Genomic DNA, 19,497 nt, shown 5'->3' on the forward strand with positions numbered 1-19,497 from the left:
TCCACACCCTTGGGTTGCGAAATGACTCACACATTCTGGACACTGCACCCTATGTGGCTCCAAACTGGCATACTGTACATAATATGCTCTCCATAGGGTGGAGATTTTTTCTTGGTAGAACTTTTCTTTGATTCATGGTAGTGCGTCTTCGGTTACAGAATCAACCTTGATTTCTGCCTCTGAACCACTTCACACACACACACACACACACACACACTATAACACCTCCTCCGACCACCTACACATCCTACACTGCAGTCGCTAACAGCCTCTTCTTCTCCCTCAACCCATTCACCTTTCTCTCTCTATCTCGCCTGCGTCACTTGCTATGTCAGTGTTGCCATGGAAACTAATGATGCCCTCTCTGCTCCTTGGTGCTGATGCAGACAGTCTGCTGACGTCCTCACTGTGTATGGGCGGAATAACAATTTTCTACTGTAGTTTCCAGCACAGGGCCTGTCAGTGCCTTATATAATGTATACTGTATTTGTCTCTTTTACTCTCTATTCTATTCTATTATGTTCCATTCTATTCTATTCTACCAGACATTTAAATACGAGGTATAAACCTTTATATGGATATTCATGGATTGAAGTGCATCTATCATTCATAGACTACTGCATGAATATTAATAATCTATGTCTTCATTTTGTTAAAATGAATAAATATGTTTAAATGCCTGAAATTTCACAGCTTTGTGTTGCATTGTTTACTAAGAATCTGTGTACCTATTTTGGAACAAATATTGCCTATAAAGAGACTGAGGATAGCGCAAAGCCATTAAAACCATCAAAACACAGTGTGTTTGTATTTCAGCAGCCACTGATGGACATGTCAGAACATTAATCTTTCCACATGCTACTTTCAATCAGAGAAAACACATGGTTTCCTCTTTCTACTGTCACTGTTTCCTTCCCTTTTCTAGTTCATGCTCAGTTTTCCCAGAAACACTTTCAGTACACTTTGAGACGTTGTAACACCTCATTTCAGGTCTCTCTCTTGGTCTGGTGTGAGGGTTGAATGTAACCGTTGATCCTTAAAGAGCAGGAACAAGATGGTTAGTTGGCATGGTTAGTGTTATAAGTCTGATGAATTGGAATTCAATTTGGATTCAGTTTAAACTTGAACACATACTTTGAAGCAAATTAGGGTTCTGTTTTGTCCGGCCCCCCTCCATTCTATTCCAGTTTGAGAATTGCAAGGATCCTATAGAGTCTCATTTCATGGAATAGTACGAGATTACACTATAACTTGTATGTTAACACTTATGTAGAATCAAATCTTACATTATCTAAAGCTATTCTATTCTTTAAGTCTTTTAAAACTGCCTCAGCCTGAGTTGAAGGAGTATTTTCTGTAAGGCCTGCTCCTCTGTTCTTCCTTTCCTTGGCCTTCGCCTCTTACACCTTCCCCGCCCAGTCTCTGCTCTCTTTTGGCGACCCTGAGCTTTTTTATGCTATGACATCAAACCACAATGCATTGCACTGTTTGTAGTTTACCTAACGTCTCCATGGCAATAAAGACCGACTCGGCCCCTTATTCAAATTGTACCGGAAACCAACGTCATTTTGGGCCAATCTCCGCGCTCTGGAGTGACATAATGGAATTTTTAGGGCTAGAAAGCGAGCGAGGTCTGGCGCTGCGCATAGCAGTCGTGCCATCGGGAAAAGACAATATCGTCCGCGCGCAGGAGAGACACTCCAGAGCCCCTCAGGCACAACAGCTCAAGTGGTCAACTGATAGAGTGACTGATACACAAGAAGGGGGAAAGGAAACAGGATCACATAGAAATAAGGATCAGCTGATTTCCTCATGTTTGGATTTGACTGTTCAACAATCGTAAATGCGTAACGCTCAACACTCCCTCATGTGAGGGTGTAGAATGGAAACAACCCTCTACCCAGGCACCGTGGTGAATACTCCGAGGGTCTCCAGCATCTACTCCCAGAGCACGATGATGAAGAAGGAAATTAATCTGAACCTGGACGACCAGAACTCCGAGCTCAAATCAAACCCGCTACGGGACACAGACGGACTTCTCAACTCCCCAGACTTGGGACTCTTGAAACTAACCTCCCCGGACCTGGAGCGCCTTATTATCCAGTCAAACGGTCTGGTCACCACCACCAACCCGGCCTCCCATTTCCTATACCCGAAGTCAGCCAGTGACGAGCAGGAGTTCGCTGAAGGTTTTGTCAAGGCACTGGAGGATCTTCACAAGCAGAATCAGCTGAGCGAGGCGGGGTGCGTCTCCGTGGATAGACTGGAGCTACTCGGATCATCCAACGCAGTCGGGTCCGTCGGGCTTCAGACATCAGACCTCCCTGTATACACTACTTTGAACGGCTATGCGGCCAGTCCGCTCGGAGCCACCTCCATCAACTACTCCACGGACACCATCCCCTTCCCACCGCCTCCGTCTCATCTTGCCAGCGCGCAGCAACAGGCGGCCGCTGCCGCCGCTCTGTCACGACTCCAGTCTACCGGTTTGGTGAAGGACGAGCCTCAGACGGTACCAGACATGCAGAGCTTCGGGGACAGCCCCCCTCTGTCTCCTATCGACATGGACAACCAGGAGCGCATCAAGGCGGAGAGGAAAAAGCTGCGGAACAGGATAGCCGCTTCCAAATGCCGCAAAAGAAAACTGGAGAGGATCTCTCGGCTGGAGGACAAGGTCAAGAGCCTGAAAACGCAGAACACCGAGCTGGCCTCCACAGCCAGCGTCCTCAGGGAGCAAGTGGCCCAGCTGAAGCAGAAGGTGATGAACCATGTCAGCAGCGGATGCCAGCTTTTGCCAAACCAGGTCCAGGCTTACTAAATCCCAGTAATGGTGCTCTTCGTGGATTTTTTTAAACAGGTCTAAATATGCTCTGAGGATACAGGCCTGTATTATGAGGAACATTTGCCTTTTGTAACCTAGAATCCTTATCAGAGACTTGATGTGAGGCCATTGTAAATGCACCCTCCAGATAAAGCCTGTAACTGAGAAACTGCACTGCACTGTGTAGAGATGAACTGGCCTTGATGAGAGCTGCAAGTGTACTGGGAAATGACCAGTTAACCAGCAGCAGGTATGGACTCTCCTGATTCATGAAAGGCTGGCAGTGTTGTGCAGCAAACAGACTTATTTTGTTGCCCTAATTTTTGGGAAGCCATGTAGCAAACTGCTATCCAGTGGACTGGTGTAGCATTTATTTGTGTGTAAGCTGTACAATCTCATCAAGAGTGCAACCAAACACCAGGGTGTCACCAAGTGCTGTCATCCACCGTGTAATATAATGCCTTACTTGTTTACAAGCACTTAGCAATGACAAATATATATTTTATTTACTGAAACATTTCTTATTTTACATATGGTCTTACTTCTTTTTTTTTTTTTTGCAAAAATGAACACTGCATGTCTTGTCGCTTTTGTGTACAGTAACCATTGTATTTTTCGTTGTGGTGGCTGCTGTGTAGTTCTTCAGTCGCCACTTCCATGAATGTATGTGTAAGTGCTGAGAAACTCTATGTATCCATGTGTAATGGACTTTAAAGTCTCTACCTGACATTTATTAAATTCACTACATTACTAAAGCTCATGTGTTTTGTTTCTTACTAAGACGGAAGGGCTCTGCTTGCTTTATTATAGTTAGAATGAACATTTTCGAGAATAATATAAACATTCGTACCTTTACTTTTATCTCCTCTTATACCATTGAAGCTGTGGGTGTTGTATTAAGTGCAGTAGAGAAGCTGAACCAAACCATAGATGGTCAAACAACTCTGAGGGTAGAAAGCAAGACATTATTGCAGCATTATGCCCTCTGCTGGGCACAATTAAACCTACTCTGAACCATTTCTGAAACATCACATGTACACTTCACACCTTTGGGAATAACTGTTGAACCAACACAAAACTCCAGCTTTTAGAATTTGTTTATTGATTCCTCATTTTAGCAAATCTGGCATTACAGAATTACAGCACAGTTCACACAACTAATACCCGACGGGCAGAAAATTCCTATTTACAAGGGCTATTTATGACAGGGAAGAAGGAAGAGGAGGAGGAGAGTTGAACAGGATCAATACGCGTTCCTAAGTCACCAGGAAGTTTACAGCTGTAGCAAAACACAATAAATAAGGTAACAAAAATCAACAAACAAGTCAAAAGTGAACAAATGCAATAAGAATCACTATTTTAATGAAGTGTTCAGAGTATTCAGTTTACTTCCCAAACAGTTTCCTGACTGACTGACTTTATACTGTACATTCACACACTCACGTACAGTACGTGTATTACAAAACTTCAGCAGGGTTGTATGTTGCTGATATTTGGGTGTGGAGAGAAAGAACTGCTTTTACACTACCACATCTTAAACGTTACATAACTGATATCAAAAGACAAACAAAGCCACGTTGACATAAGAGATTCTTACACTGGAATGTTTAACTTTCTTCTTGAGGAAGCATCTTATACTTCATATTCACTGTAAACACAAATACATTTTCATTTAAAAGCTGGGACAGTTTAAGCAATTGAATACAACTGAACATCTCTTTAAAAATGTAGAGTGCAGATTGCAATGCATAATCTAGGAAGAACATTATCTCAAAAATAAATAAAGTTATAAGTAATACAAAATAAATAAGTTATACTTTGAAATAACTTAGGTGATGAAAATATTTCCGCATGCCTCAGCTCATCTGTGAATGCATTTTGTACTGTATACATGAGCAGACAAATCCCTAACCTTAACATCTGAGAAAGAAATAAAACTCATAATTCGACATTTAACATGCTTAAAAACATCATGTTCCCCCCAAAGATGAAACCATGATCTACTGTGACATAAGAGACTATTTGGAAGTTGATAAAGATGGCAGGTCTGTGGTATACCAGTGCTCACACATGAATCACATGCCTTTCTAGTGAGTGCATGTTGCATGTACGCAGTGAATGAAAGTTAATACAATGAGAAGGGGCCATGGGCTTCACAAGTGAAACCTTTAGCGGCATTTGGTACCTCCAAGTACTGAAACTGTAGGACAGATGGGTTTTAAATTCAGCTCATACAAGTAACCATCTAGTCAACCAGAATCAGTTAAACATCAACAACATGCAGCTCTCACTAAAGCACAGGTCGCAATCCAATAGCCTAAATTATTATTATTGTATAATATGTTAATTATATATGTATATATATTATATATGTATTTTAAAATGCATATTTATTTACTTTTAAACATTTATACACTCTTCTCCATGAGGTGAATGACATCCCTTATGCTTTTATTGTCATATGTCTTAAAAAATAGTAACAAAAAAGTAAAAAAGAATCTAAAATCGAGTAACCTCCAGAGGCTATGCAGCTCCTTACACTGGCCCACCAAGCGACTGACATTGCCATCCAATTCTACTAAAAGAAATTAAAAAAAATAAAAAAATCTGGGAAGGGCCCAAAAATTATTTATTATAACAATAACTTGACTAGCAAACGGATATGCATGACTTTTGCTATTTTTACATTCATTCCTAAAATTAAAAGAAAAACAAACTTTCAAATGACCCCGTTTGGACGTCAAACTTGGACCGCAATTATCTGTAGAAACTCAATCACAACACTGGGAAGGACTGGTGATTTCACATGCTCAAAACCACACCCAACCAACTCAAAAACATAAAAAAGACCAGCAACTCTATACACAGCAACAAACATATATTTTCAACTGGACTAAAAGTAAAACAATTTTAAATTATTTGTATCCATTTAGGTTTAATGCTGAGTGGGAGCTGGGGTTGGAGGATCCCTCTAATATTCCTCCTTCACAGCCTTTTAGAGTATAACCCAATTGCAGACACATCAGTAAGGAATGATTGGAGTCTTAGCCTTGACTGGCCTTTTATAACTCTGTTAAGATACAGTATAGTGTGTGTGTTTGTGTATGTGCGTACAAGTAAGAAAGAAAGACAACTTGGGATTGTACCTCTGTTAATGGTCTTCACCCCTCTGACTAAGTTAGCGCTATCATGTAATCTCTGTATTACTGAAATGAACAAAAGTCAGAGGGGTGGAGACTCGAAGCAGCCAGCTTGTGTGTCACTGTATGGCAGTGTTTGTGTGCAATATATTTGTGTATGTGCATATGAGAAAGAAAGTGACAGATGAACTGAAAAAAGGTGTGTGGATTTTAGGACAGCAGACAGTGTTTGTTTGTTTGTGTGTGTGTGTGTGTGTGTGTGTGTAGTCATGTTTAGCAAGCACAATCCTGATGGGACCTCTGAGGCTGCTCGTTGAGCTGCGGCCCCTGTTTAGCTCCGGTGACAGTCGGGTCGTTGTTGTCCAGACTCTCTGTCATCCTCTCACAGATGATGTCCACCAGCCGCTCGAAGGTCTGCTTCACGTTAATGTTATCTTTAGCGCTTGCTTCAAAGTACTCAAAACCTGTGAGGAGGGGTGACAGAGGCAGAGAGAGGCTATGGGTACACTTATTGTTCCAATGTGAAGCTTATTCAGTTAATCTACCTCATTAATCTTTCCCTTCATATCAGATTTGTTTAAGTATTTCTAAATTAAATGTATTGTCTTGAAAACAACTAAATGTATCTTTTCAGATCATACTTAAACCTCTGTCATAGGTGGTTTGAAATTAAGTCTAATTATAGTCAAATTACAAATGATAATATGACTCGGTTTGACCACTCAGATCACTCCCCAAACATGTCTTTGATGTTACATGTTTCAACAGGAAGAGCACAAAATACCTAGCTTGTCTAAAAAAGCATCTACCTGACTCTTTGTGCCTCTGCAAGTTGCCTTATGAAGACTGAAGACTGCTGATTATCAGACCTTTTTTTAAAACTAACACATGATGCCAGTTCAGACTCGTGTTAGTGTGGCTCATTGGCATAGCTGCCTTTGATTTACAGTTACTTCGACCTGAAGTTGTTGTAGCATTAGTTTCAAACAGTGAAATTATGTAATGTGGCAAGCTAAAAAGTCTAATCATGATGACATACAGTATATTTCAACTACAGAAGAGAACATTAAAAAGAGATGAACCAAAGCTGAATCAAAATCCGACCGTCCGAACATAACCCAAACATTATATATTTTACAAATTTTTAGATGCATAATTTACACATCATCACCCTCTCTTTAAAGGAACTTTATAGGTCATGATTATGTATGATTTCGACTAATGCGCCCAGGAGAGGGAGATAAACATCAATAGTGAAAAAACAATAGAGACATTGCATCTAGTTTTGACCAGTTGACTTACCCAGCTGTTCTGACAGCTGCCGGCCCCTCTCTGCAGCCACCACTCGTTCATCCTCCATATCACACTTGTTCCCCACCAAGAGGACCTGGGCATTGTCCCATGAGTATGTCTTGATCTGGGTCGACCTGTTAGCAGATACAGTGCAGGGTGTTCAGCTATATCGATTGACTGAATCTCACCAGCATCTTGTTTAAAGCCTCCCAACAGAGGAAGGTGGCTCAGTACTCCATCAGAACTGACACCCATGCTTCTGCATCTTGCCGATGTGAAAAGAAAAATTTGCCTTTTTTTTTCACAGCCATCATTCCGATAGGTTATAAATACACTTTAATCACCAATTTCATTTTGCGATATGGGAAAATGGCAAAGTAGGGTAAATAGGGTAACATAGCACAAGCGACCAGACAGGTTTCTAACAAGTCAAGTTTAACATAATTATCTAAATTTGGATAAGAAAACAAAGGTGAATGTGAAAATTGAAACCTAAACTATGTGATGTAAACATCTATTCTGCATAGTTACTTTCTGATTCACGTTTGACCTACATTACGTCCAGTTGTTGTGCAAACATGCAGTTTAACAAAGCAAAAGGACGATTTAAACAGACATTATTAGTACTTTCATCCGTCTTTTCACTTACAAACATGTGCTAGATAACTGGATTAAACTTTTTTTTAGACTTGTTTGAAACCTGTCGGATTCTCTTGACTGCTTGTATGGTTGCCCCGTCCACAATCAGTCTACTCCCAGCACTGTGGTCACAAACAACAGGAAAGATGAATGAAATTAAAGAAATAAGATTGTAGGTTGTTAAGTTGCCACCTTCATACACACAGACATGCATACTCAGGTGTTCCTCACCAGTCTTGAACAGCGTTGAAGGACTCCTCGTTGGTGATGTCATACATGAGGATGAAGCCCATGGCTCCCCTGTAGTAAGCTGTGGTGATTGTCCTGTAGCGCTCCTGGCCAGCAGTGTCCTAAACAAATATGCACAAACACTATTGTTTTAAACCAAGAATTATTTTTGAGTATTTATTATTGTCAAAGCAGCATAGGTATAACATTAAGATGAAAATATAATGCACACTCATGGTCTCATGGACACAACAAAGTTTCCATCTTCCTCGGGTTGTGGTCCAATCCATTGTCATGTCCCTGTAGGATTAAAAGAGCATTGGGAACACACAGCAGTGTGCAGGTATTTTTTTGTCTTTATGTGCAGATTATGTCACCCAGCACCTGCAAAGAATTTATGACTGTGCCTTCTGATGATTGCCTGAGGTTTAACATTCAGCCAAACTCCTATGGGCATTAAGTATTCCTTTTGTGTCGCATGTAATAAGCAGTTGGTCCCAGGGTCAGGCTTTATGGCTCATGTTAAGTGCACTTCAAGGGTATTGCCATTGCACAGCAGATTAAGTGATTCTGGGGACTGGAAAGGCCAGTTCAACAGCTGGTAATCATTAGATACATGATAATAGAGACCGCTTTAGTCACAGATGTGATGGGGCAGCATGAAAAATAGGCATCCTTATTAAAGACAATCTGCAGCTTGTAAGGAAATTTGCCTTACTTCTGATTAATCAAATCTAGTTGTTTGCAGGCTTGTTGAATTATAAGTACTGCAGAGCTTAAACGATTAGTTAATTAGTGGATTAACAGAAAATTTATCTGCGACTGTTTTGATAAGTGATTCATTCTTTGAGGCGCTTTTTGGACAAAAAAGTCAAAAATGATCTGGTTGCAGCTTCTCCAATGTGAGGATTTGCTGCTTTTCAGGGTTTTCTATCATAGTAAACTAAATATCTTTGAGTTTTGGACGGTTGGTAGGACCAAACAATACATTTGAAGACGTTGCTTTGGACTACGTGATAGTGGAATGGACGTTTTCTGACATTTTATAGACTAAACCATTATTTGAGAAAATCAAAGCAAATCATCAGCAGATTACGCGACAATGAAAATAATCATTAGTTGCAGCCTTAAATACTGTATCAGGGATGTCACTGCTGTTGAAACCTGCATTTGTATTTCAGTATATTGTTCATGGAAATGAACAGACTACTTGAATCCTGTGGAAACATTCCTGCCACACAGCAGTTCTACAATTAAAGAAACCATTAAAGGAAAGCAGTAGTGCAGGCTGCATTTTCTTAGTTCACGTCGTAACTGTTTTTCTTATACTGTAAGCCTATTTTACACAGGGTGTGCACTGCATCGCTGTATTATGGAGAGAAATATAAATATCAGATTGGACTCTGTATCAGCAGATACAGAGAAAACACTGATTGCATCATGTGTAGTAATTATGTAATGTACAATAAAAAAGTGTGTGGCCATAAACCTTTCCACCTGTTACACCCATAATTCTTTAGTGGTACCTGACTCTAGATAACACAGTTCAGGACAGAGGTGCTGAATGCAGATCACTGATCAAACAAAAGGCAGCAATAAGCAAAGCAAGGCGAGTTTTCAGTTCCTTTTCATAACTCTTCAGGAGTTCAGAGTAAAGTGTCAGCTACTGAAAAGCAATTCTTGGGGTGACTGTGATTCATTGGCTCCCCCAGAACAAATATTCACATATTTCTTACCACCCTCACCCAACCCTCAACCTGCTCTGGGAATTATAGACAATCTGTACCTGAAAACCTTAGCACGTCTACATGCATGTATGTGTTCACTTCCTCACCCAGATCTGCAGCTTTATCCTCTTGTCGTTCCTGTATATGGTCTTGACCTTGAAGTCGATGCCCACTGTGCTGACAAAGGCTGGCGTGAATGAGTCGTCTGCATAGCGGAAAAGGAAGGAAGTCTTTCCTACGCTGCTGTTGCCAATGATGAGGATTTTAAACATGTAATCAAAGTTCTGGTCTGTGGACTCCTTTTGTCCATATGTGGCATTTGCAGAAGCCATCTAAAGAACAGAGAAAGACAAACTATTGAGTAGAGTCACTAATGCACTGAAGAACACATGTAAGCATTTTCACATATTTTTAAAGACAGAAATCATGTATCATGAGGGCCTGTCAGTTGTCAAATATCACATTTACTGGACTGACTGACTATTTCTGGTTGGTTTGCTCTCTTCCAAACTCATGTGGCATCCATGAAACACATCACAACAGACAAACCATTATGGGGCACATCTGTGAAAGACACCATGAGACAAATGCCCAGAAAACGGAGCTATAGGTCATCATCAATACTTAGACAGACAAGAGGAAAACCATCTGATTTCATATGCTAGTGTAAAACAGCCTATAACATTTAACACGTGTCAAGTCAGTAGTCTGCTTTATGAGGTCAGGTTATAACTCCATATGGTTCTCAAGCAGTGGCATAACTTTATCAGGGAATAAAATGATGCAGCCGTTTTGCCACGAGGTTGTCAATACAAACAGCCAATACCCACACACAGCCTTGAGTGTTTCCACTATATGTCAATAACACCTCCGCCCCACGAAAGATAAGAGGACGGAAGTACCAGGGCTTAGCAGGCTAAGCATCAGCTAAACTGACTGTCCCTTCCCATCCAGGAGGGCAGGGAACCTCCGTGGAGCGCTGCGCTAGCCAGCCAATTATGAATGAGCATATTGGCCAGAATTTGCCTTGTAGTAAACTACAAACTGTCTACGTCAGTAATACCCTCTGATTCTTTCTGAACACAACATGCTCCCAGTATAACCGGCCTAAACCACATCCCCTATCCATAGCGCAGCTTATCTGGCGTTAGCCTGCCAGTGAATATGTAACGTTAGCTGCCTGAAATTGACACTCTGGTACACGTTAGCTGGAGAAAAACCTAGAAAATACAGTACAAGATGTTTTGTTAGCCAGTAATTACCACCTAAAATAACGATCAAACGACTGTTAAAGAGATGAAAGCAATGCAGATGCAAATGCAGTTTTCAGCCTTTGAAAATACATGCAATTAGGCTAGCATCGCTACCTTTAATGCTAACACAGCAAACCGTTACCAGTATTTAAAAGTGGCAGCAGGAGCTAGCTAAGCATCCCAGCTATGTCAAATGAAGGTTACTCTTCCTTATTTACGACTACATTTTCAGTCTAAATCCAGGATATGACAAGCGACAAATAATCCACATGCTAGTTGTTGCAACTGTTAGACTTAACACGGCCCAGCAATGACAAATAAGCGCAGGGTTTACCATGAAATGTGCGTTTTATCCTCGGCTTCGCAGCAGTGCCTAGCCCAAAGCCCAGCTTTGCACCTGCAGTAGCTCGTGCGCCTCTTGATTGACAGCCCCGGCATAAGCGGTACAGCCAAAGTGTAACAATGATTGGCAGGACGATTGACCAATCAGAGAGGAGGGTCCACTCATTTGCTCAGAGCCCCGCCCCCACCATTCTATAAATTACTTACAGTTTTTTATTGGTAGGAATAAATAGTAAATGTAGACGTGGTAAGTAAATGTTGTAATACCGCAAAGAAAAAAAATACTCAATTACAAGTAAAAGTCCCGCACTGAGAATGTTTCAGTATGAAGAATTGTCCCTTTCAGAGTGTTATATTATTATTATTATTGGACTATTGTCATTATTATTATTGTTACATATGAATCAACATGCTAGCAGCATTTTAATGTTGTGGTTGGTCGAGGTGAAGATAATTTTAACTATTTTATATTCTTTGGGTAGTTTAATCTATAACAGTGCTTTATATTTTATTGAATCATTATGTGTTTTGTATGTAAAATCTTAATATGCAAATTACCTACAACTGTCAAATAAATGTAGAATAAAAGTACAAAATTTCCCCCTGAACTGTAGTGGAGTATAAATATATATATAGCATAAAATGGAAATACTCAAGTCAACCACTGCTGAACATACAGTTTTTACCTTCTTATATTTAATTTACTTAAGTATCTTTATGGTTATTAAAAACTTTATCACCTTATTCCACACTGTCTGACAGTATCATATACTTCATATTGTGTATAATCTTGTTCCTACTTTGGAGTTATAAGATGTTTACACTGGTGAAATACTCAAACCACAAGACTCCATATTTTTTATGGCTATAGTACCTTTTGCATATTTTGTACACATTCTTCCAAAATTCAGACTGACACATTTTGTCTTTAGAAACCAGGATTTAAAAATAAAGTTATGAGGGTTTGAACAATGACTGGCTGCATAGTATGACTTTGTGATGACTGACCCATCAGGAGGCTGCTGCTTGCTAAGAGATTAATATTGTGTGTAATAACTGTGATCAGTATTTACTTCATATCAGTGATAAGTGCATTTCTATTCATCATGAAAACAGATTTTGTTGCTTGTTAATGTACTGTATGTTTGGATTTTAATCCGAATGAAAATATATACTTATTTAAACACAGGATTAATCTTCTTTACTATTTTTTATTTATGTTTTATTATGTTTCCTCGTGAAAGCAGAGAACAAGACATCAAAGAGTGAAGAGTTTTTCCTTTATTGGCAAGGCATACAGTTCTAGTTGGAGAGAGGGCTAACACACCCGCAGTTAAACAGCAGAGTTTGGATTGTCAAAGCTGCAGTCTTAGTTCATGACCCATATTCATAAAATCTCTAAGAACAGAAATACTGATCTAGGATGACTTGAGGCCGTATGACTATATTATCTTCACTATGAATCAAAGACGTCTCAGATCAGCACACTTACTGTAAAATCCTTCATGAATACATGATCTTACCAGATCAGTGGAAGCAGAGGAAGACAGGAGAGGAGAGATGTTTCAGAAAACCCAGACGGAAATCTGTCACTCAACTATTTTTATACCACGAAAAACATGAAAATTTGTATTTTTGCTTATGTATAATGCTATTTGCAGACATAAAGAAATGTAATGAGAAGGAAAAAAGCTGAGTAATAGTTGAAATCTGTCCTGTTTGACTTTCTCACACATCAAGCTACACATAAGTACTACACTTCAGACTAAAGTAAAGTCTACTGTTCCATCGTTTCTGACAGATAACAGAAATAATAAATAAACTGTACATGAAGCACTGTGAGGAAAATACAAATACAAAATCAAACAATTAGTGACACGCAGAGAGACAGACCGAATCTTTGCATGTTGTGCTGGTTAAGCTGTTGTTAAATAGTCCTTAATGTTGAAGGCATCCTTGAGTGTTGGTCTGTTTGGTGCTGTTTATGGCTACAGAAAGGATTGCACATGTTTTACTCCAGCATGTCAGTGAAAACATCTATGACCAGAAAATAATCCCAAATTTAAAAATAAGGCGTCAAAAATACGTTCAGCTCGTTCACACGTTAAAACATAATTGACTCTGTTTCATGTTAATAATAAAAAAAAACAGGTTTCTCCACAGGCTAAGTTTTATAAGTACTCTATATACTCTTCATATTCTTTGAATCCTGCAGCCAATGTCATGCATTTCAACAAAACACTTTTTTTGTACAGTCAATTTATAAAAAGAACATCAACAAAAAAACAAACAAAGAACAACTTCAGTCCCTCCAACATCCAACCTTTAAGAGCTGTAGTGGCCCAGCCCGTGCAATTCAACTCAACCACCAGGCCATTTGCCAACAGAAAAACAGTGAAACAGTCACGTTATACATGTTCAACTCTACTGGAAGTGCAGAACTGTAAAAGTACCATACAAAGTGCTTTGGTTTTTTCTTAGCAAATACATCAAAAAAGTCAACCCATTCATTCACTCACACACAAAAACACACATCACTGTTTTAAGACAATATCAGTTTCAGTTACTGTATGAACAGAAAAAAAGGAACAGAGACACTGGGGTCAGATTGGCACACAGGGTGCTACAATCAACCAACTTTATCAGTCACTGATGGAAAGTAGCCAGTGGCAAAATGGAAATTACAGTACGGGTTGTGTCATGCTTGCTTGGCACTTGTTTTGTCATTGACTATGTCCCTGTGAAGAGCGAAATATTGATCAATGAGAGAAAAAAGATGAAAAGCATTCTGGCACAGGAAACTGTCTCTTGGTAACCCCCTGGATTTTTTACAGTTACAATGATGCTAACATCGTTCTTTGCAACCCTTCTAATACACTGCCCTTATCAGTTTAGGAATTTATGCAATTGGATGTTACCAAAAACGTTATTTCAGTAGGTGGATGCTGTGTTTGAAACACTATGAAGTAGCGATAATGGGTGTGAATGGACAGTTGAATGCATTTGTAGCTGTACTGTAGTGTTTAGTTTTTTTGCATGATGTCTGTGCTGGTTGCTTGACAACAAATGACAAACTATTTCGCAGTCAACAGCCTCCAATGTGTTCATGTTTTGGCTCAAGCCCTTAAAAACCACAATGAGGGCTAGCTATGAACTAAACTGTAAAGTGCTACACTTGAAGGCAAACTGATAAAATTGGTGCCAAATATTAAGATTTTTTTTTTAATCCAACAAAAATAATTAATAATAAGAGCAACAAAACTGAGACATAACTGATATTTTGGGTAGCCCTGTAGTTAAATACGTTTTGAATATATTTTAAATAAAGGCCTATGCAAAACCTTGCTAATCGTTTGCCTGCAAAGCCAGTTCCACTTGTCAACACTGGGAGGCGCCATGTGCACAGCCTGAACACTGCATTGACCCTGGCTCAGTTTTGTCGCTGACAATATCATAGTTTAGGAAATGGAAATGGAAAATGGAAATAGTAAGCTTGAAACAACTGAAAATCTCAAAATAATATATACTGCCAGCCACTTCATCATAAAAATATACTCTACCAAAACAACTGCCTGCTGAGCACAATGAAATGGGCTGTGCAACACCAGCTGAAAGAAGTGCATATACAATAATAATGATGGAGTCACTCAAAATGTCTGCTACATTTAAAGTTACCTGCATAAAATCATGCATAGCTCCTTCCTGCCATTACTCTGCTTACACTGCTTTGAAGTCTGCTATTTGCTGTATCTTCATTTACTGTATTTCACTGTGTATGGACCTAAATAAAAGACAACAGAATAAACAAACAAACATAAAACAAAAAAGGCAGGCAAAACAGCATTGTCCGTGTAAATTGCAAGTTTGGCAAGATGTCTTACAAGATTTTGTCGTGTTTTCACGTCCATTCATCACTTCTTCACTTTCTTCACAAATACTCCAAAAGAGGAAGACAGTGCTGTCATTTGTGTAGTAGACCTTGGGTTGGCTGGTTAAAGGGAAGTTTTTCTTTAACTTCTCATTGTCTCTGTAGAACTTAATCCACGGTATGTCTGAGTGAAAGACACAGAACTCAAAGGACCAGTCAGAAACTTGGTTTCCTGTCCTCTACTGGAACAGTGACTCAGTCTGTTTGTCTCTCTCCAGTGCAAGTGACTGCTGTGTAAAACTGCAGGCTTTCTTAACACCCCCCACACCCACCTGCACTCCCGTACTCCCCACCCCGAGGCTTGCTGTCACCCTGTCGGCGGAAACCAGAGGTGGTGGTGTTTGCTTGGAGTGGAAGAAGGGGAGTGACAGAGGACGAGGCACCGAAATCAAGAAAATTAAACAAAAAAGGCCAACAGAAATACAACTTTTGACTGGTGCTATGTGCCAAGTCTGAAGCGAGGTACCCCAGAGACGCCTTCCTCGTCTGTTTCTCTGTCTTCTGCCATATCTTTCTCAGAGTCTAAAGAAAACGTCCTGCTTGAATCAGTAATGGGCTTTTTGGAGAGCAGGTGAGTCATAGCAGACACTGCATCCAATGAGCTGCCAGAATCAGTTCTGGAGAGTTCAGGCCCCCTGCTGCCTCTGTAGCCCTCATCTTCATCAGGTGGACTCTCTGTATCAGACTCTCCTTCTTCTTCCAAGGTCAGCTCAAACTGGAACTTATCGGCTGAAGTGGAGCCACCGGCTGAGGCTTCCCCAGCAAGGGCTCCGTCCTCCTGGTTCTCTGGGTTAGGTGAGGGGCTGTGGGGGATCATGCTCTGGTACCACTCTCTGTTATCCTCCAGTGTGTCCAGGATCTCCTGAGCATCTGGGTGGACAAGGTCGGCCCATGTCTCCCACAGAGGATGAACAATGTAGTCAATGAAACCCACCTGAAAAAGAGAGGCAAGTGGTTTATATCTATATAAGGATTTCTCTTTTTCTTTGAGTCCCTTTTTTCCTTTTTTTCATGACTTCCACATTTCAACACTTTATATTACAGTAGATTTCATTAATTAAGTGCTGCAGCTTCTATTCTGTACCTGGTTCTTCTCGATTGAGGCATTTTGTTTGTCACACATGGGGCTGATCTCCATGCCCTTGTCTCTCTCCCTGTCCCCCTGGGTGAAAAACTCCACCATGATGCGGTCTGTCCACTGCCGGTACAGCTCAAGAGGCTTGGTGGGGTTGCTCAGGTCTGCACAGTGCACCATGTTCTGAAGGACCTGTGGTGACAAAAGAACAGTTTGTAAACAAAAAACACATAAAACTGTAATTTTTTGCTTTTTTATGCGTTTTGTTCCACCTTGAATTGAAATGTATTGATACCTTAGCAACCTTAATACTGTGAGGGATTTAACTAAAAACAGCTTTAATTGATTTTTTGGTCACTTGGGGACAGTAGAAAAAGCTGTAAACACCTTATAAAGTGAGACGGTGTAGTCCCTCATTCGTCCAGGAGTGTTCTATCGTAGAAAAGGTTTCAGTCGTAGTCATCTGGACACTGTTTTCAGAATCAAGACGTTTCGGCTCCCATCCGGAAGTCATTCTCAAGTCATCAACGTCTTGATTCTGAAAACAGTGTCCAGATGACTACGACTGAAACCTTTTCTACGACCTTATAAAGTGGTTGTGGCGAACTGTTAGCAGACAATTGCCTATTTAGACATACAGCAGACACGGAGCAACATTAGCATTGATTTGGAGTCGTGTTTCTGGCCACTTCATTAATGTAAGTCCAAAAAACACTCTTCTTTTAGTTTAGTTTTGGTTAAACTAAACATTTATTAGTTTAATTAATAAATGGAAATATGGTTCTTACCTGTATGCGGTCTGAGTAGTTGTCCAGCAGCAGGACTCCCAGACTGGTAACTTTCTTGGTCTCCACCATGGTTTTCAGGTCTGCCAGTAGGTTCATGTGTTTAGACATATCTGTGGCCAGCACCTGTAGGTTAAGCAATTAGATTTTAAAAATTAATTTAAAGAAAACACAGTGTTACATTGCTATGTCTATAAGGCAAAGGCAATTCCTGAACTGAGGCAGAAACAGAAATATATCTGCAATCTTAAGTTTTCCACTGAGGTGTCTTACCATATCAATGACTATTTTGCGCAGCGACTGTCTCTGCTTTTTGCTGAGGTTCTGAAAGATGTCACAGTTGTCTTCTTGCAGGAGCTTAAAGCCAACAGCCAGGTGGTGATTCTCCAGCACCGACGAGTCATTGTACATCAGGGCCAGCTCTGAGTCTGACGGCAAAAAAGCAAATCAAATGTTTACAGACAGCACTGTATATCACCTGAATGGGAAACAAATGTATGAAGAAACAGAATTCTACACAGACACTTTTATACGGGCACCTCATCCACATAGTTAATTACACTCAGCACCCACACACGTTCACAAAATCCCTGTGGAGCTATGCAAACTCACTGGTGTTGATGAGGAACTGATTGGAAACTCCAGGGTGATCCACATCATGGATGGCGCTGGCAAACAGCGCAGCGAGGATCTCCAGATCAGTAAACACAGCCTTAGACAACACAAGAAGGTAGGGACAGTCAATATGTGCGTGTGTAGATGCTCAACATGACAGGCCATGTGCTATTGTTTTGATTTAATAATGATGAAGTTTGTATCTGTTCTTTCTCTTGGATGAATTAGAGCGATTGTCTACCTCCAGAGCAGGTGTGGACAGTAAGACATGCGTGGACTGGACCACGTCTGCAGCATGAATGTTGTTGTGGTACGCCACGTCAGCATGGTAATGATCCTCCAAAGTCATCATGAAGGTAATGAAAGTGTCCGCTGGAATCTTAAAGGACTTCAGCAGGTCACGTTCCTACAGTAGCAGGAGAGACAGAACACATCAGACACTGGGTCAGTCAAGGTGAAGATCAATCAGTTGTTAAAATTTGTGAGGTCATTGTTTCATCCATTCATTTACTGTACCAAACGTTTGAGGTTATACAGTAAAACACCATGTGTTACCTGGAAGATGGTGTACATGGTGACCGTCAGTGGGCGATTCCCAGAATACTCAGAGACCTTAAAGATGTCAATACCCCATCTGTTTATGTCCTCCAACTCCTGCCAGCAGACAATAAGCACACATATGTATCATTACAACATACTGCACAAGGGAGAATATATTAAAAACGATGCAGAATAATTTGAATAGAGATAAACAAATGTTGAACTAGTCCTCATACCCTGGCTAGGAGTCCTTCCTGGCTGGCGTTGACCCCAAAGCGAGGGATGGTGGAGGGGGCGAGGCTGGGGCTGTGGGTGGCCTTCTTCACACCGCTGATCTGGGACATGGGCCGCTTCTTCTTGTCCTTCTCCTTGGTGGGGGGAGACATGATGTCCATGTCATGTTGCTTCTCTGTCAGATGGAGACAGACAAAATATTAACATTGCAGTGATCACATTCGAAACACTACACTTTAACACTTCCCATTGCACTCTGCTGTTTTTAATCCTTTTATTATTTTAATATCCTACTCATCATATTACATATATATATATATATATATATATATATATATATATATATATATATATATATATATATATATATATATATGTAATTATTCTTTTCCATGTGTGGTAATCTTTTATAACTAACATGCAACTAGTAATATAGATCAAAAATGTGTAAGCTGTTGATAAATATTTTACTATCATTTCATTTATATGATATATATGTTTATGTACAGCCTGTGGATTACACAAAGTGAAGGTATTTTACCTAGGAAGGTGCTAGAGATGAACTCAGACACCTGGTTCCCTGAACGGCTGGTTTCTGACAGCTGGGTGAGCTCTCGGTTCAGCATCCTCTTGAACTACAGACAAACACAAGCATCTGTGAGTTAAACACACTTTTTGCTAAAAGAGAGAAACTCGTCTACTGTAAACACAGACAACCATTAACCATCCATAAATATACCCAGTGGCTACACCAACAACAGCATTCACATGTGTTTGTGTGTGTCTCACGTCACACATAGTGTGGCCAATGATTGGACACAGAGAAATGCATGGCTGATTTTATGTGTAGCAGCCTGAGCCAAACACACGCTGCACA

General features: G+C 40.3%; 3 protein-coding genes across 12 annotated transcripts in view; 1 reads left to right on the top strand and 2 right to left on the bottom strand.

Moving 5' to 3' along the window:
• Positions 1–1,595: 1,595 nt before the first annotated feature.
• On the top strand, positions 1,596–3,576 carry LOC122887227 (transcription factor jun-D-like). The gene has a single exon (XM_044220233.1). It carries the CDS (start codon positions 1,883–1,885, stop codon positions 2,816–2,818), a length of 936 nt encoding a protein of 311 aa, XP_044076168.1. The 5' UTR covers positions 1,596–1,882; the 3' UTR covers positions 2,819–3,576.
• A 324-nt stretch (positions 3,577–3,900) lies between these two features.
• LOC122887229 (ras-related protein Rab-3A-like) lies at positions 3,901–11,568 on the bottom strand. The gene is made up of 5 exons (XM_044220236.1): positions 11,436–11,568; positions 9,956–10,180; positions 8,125–8,243; positions 7,264–7,388; positions 3,901–6,425 (listed from the first exon to the last, which is right to left on the bottom strand). Exons 1-5 carry the CDS (start codon positions 11,436–11,438, stop codon positions 6,235–6,237), a joined length of 663 nt encoding a protein of 220 aa, XP_044076171.1. The 5' UTR covers positions 11,439–11,568; the 3' UTR covers positions 3,901–6,234.
• A 1,136-nt stretch (positions 11,569–12,704) lies between these two features.
• pde4ca (phosphodiesterase 4C, cAMP-specific a) overlaps positions 12,705–19,497 on the bottom strand; it is a 52,926-nt gene continuing 46,133 nt past the window's right edge. For 9 of the 10 annotated variants that reach the window (XM_044220216.1, XM_044220217.1, XM_044220215.1 and 6 more), the window contains 9 exons: positions 19,162–19,255; positions 18,623–18,795; positions 18,402–18,500; positions 18,088–18,252; positions 17,844–17,943; positions 17,505–17,659; positions 17,235–17,357; positions 16,456–16,638; positions 12,705–16,305 (listed from right to left, as the gene is read on the bottom strand). In XM_044220216.1, the coding sequence (XP_044076151.1) occupies positions 15,811–16,305; positions 16,456–16,638; positions 17,235–17,357; positions 17,505–17,659; positions 17,844–17,943; positions 18,088–18,252; positions 18,402–18,500; positions 18,623–18,795; positions 19,162–19,255 (1,587 nt within the window). In that variant the 3' untranslated portion in view covers positions 12,705–15,810. The remainder of the gene's footprint in view (positions 16,306–16,455; positions 16,639–17,234; positions 17,358–17,504; positions 17,660–17,843; positions 17,944–18,087; positions 18,253–18,401; positions 18,501–18,622; positions 18,796–19,161; positions 19,256–19,497) is intronic. The other variant, XR_006380495.1, reaches the window with a different exon arrangement.

This window comes from Siniperca chuatsi, linkage group LG13 (assembly GCF_020085105.1).
Source record: "Siniperca chuatsi isolate FFG_IHB_CAS linkage group LG13, ASM2008510v1, whole genome shotgun sequence".
Classification (NCBI taxonomy): Eukaryota; Metazoa; Chordata; class Actinopteri; order Centrarchiformes; family Sinipercidae; genus Siniperca; species Siniperca chuatsi.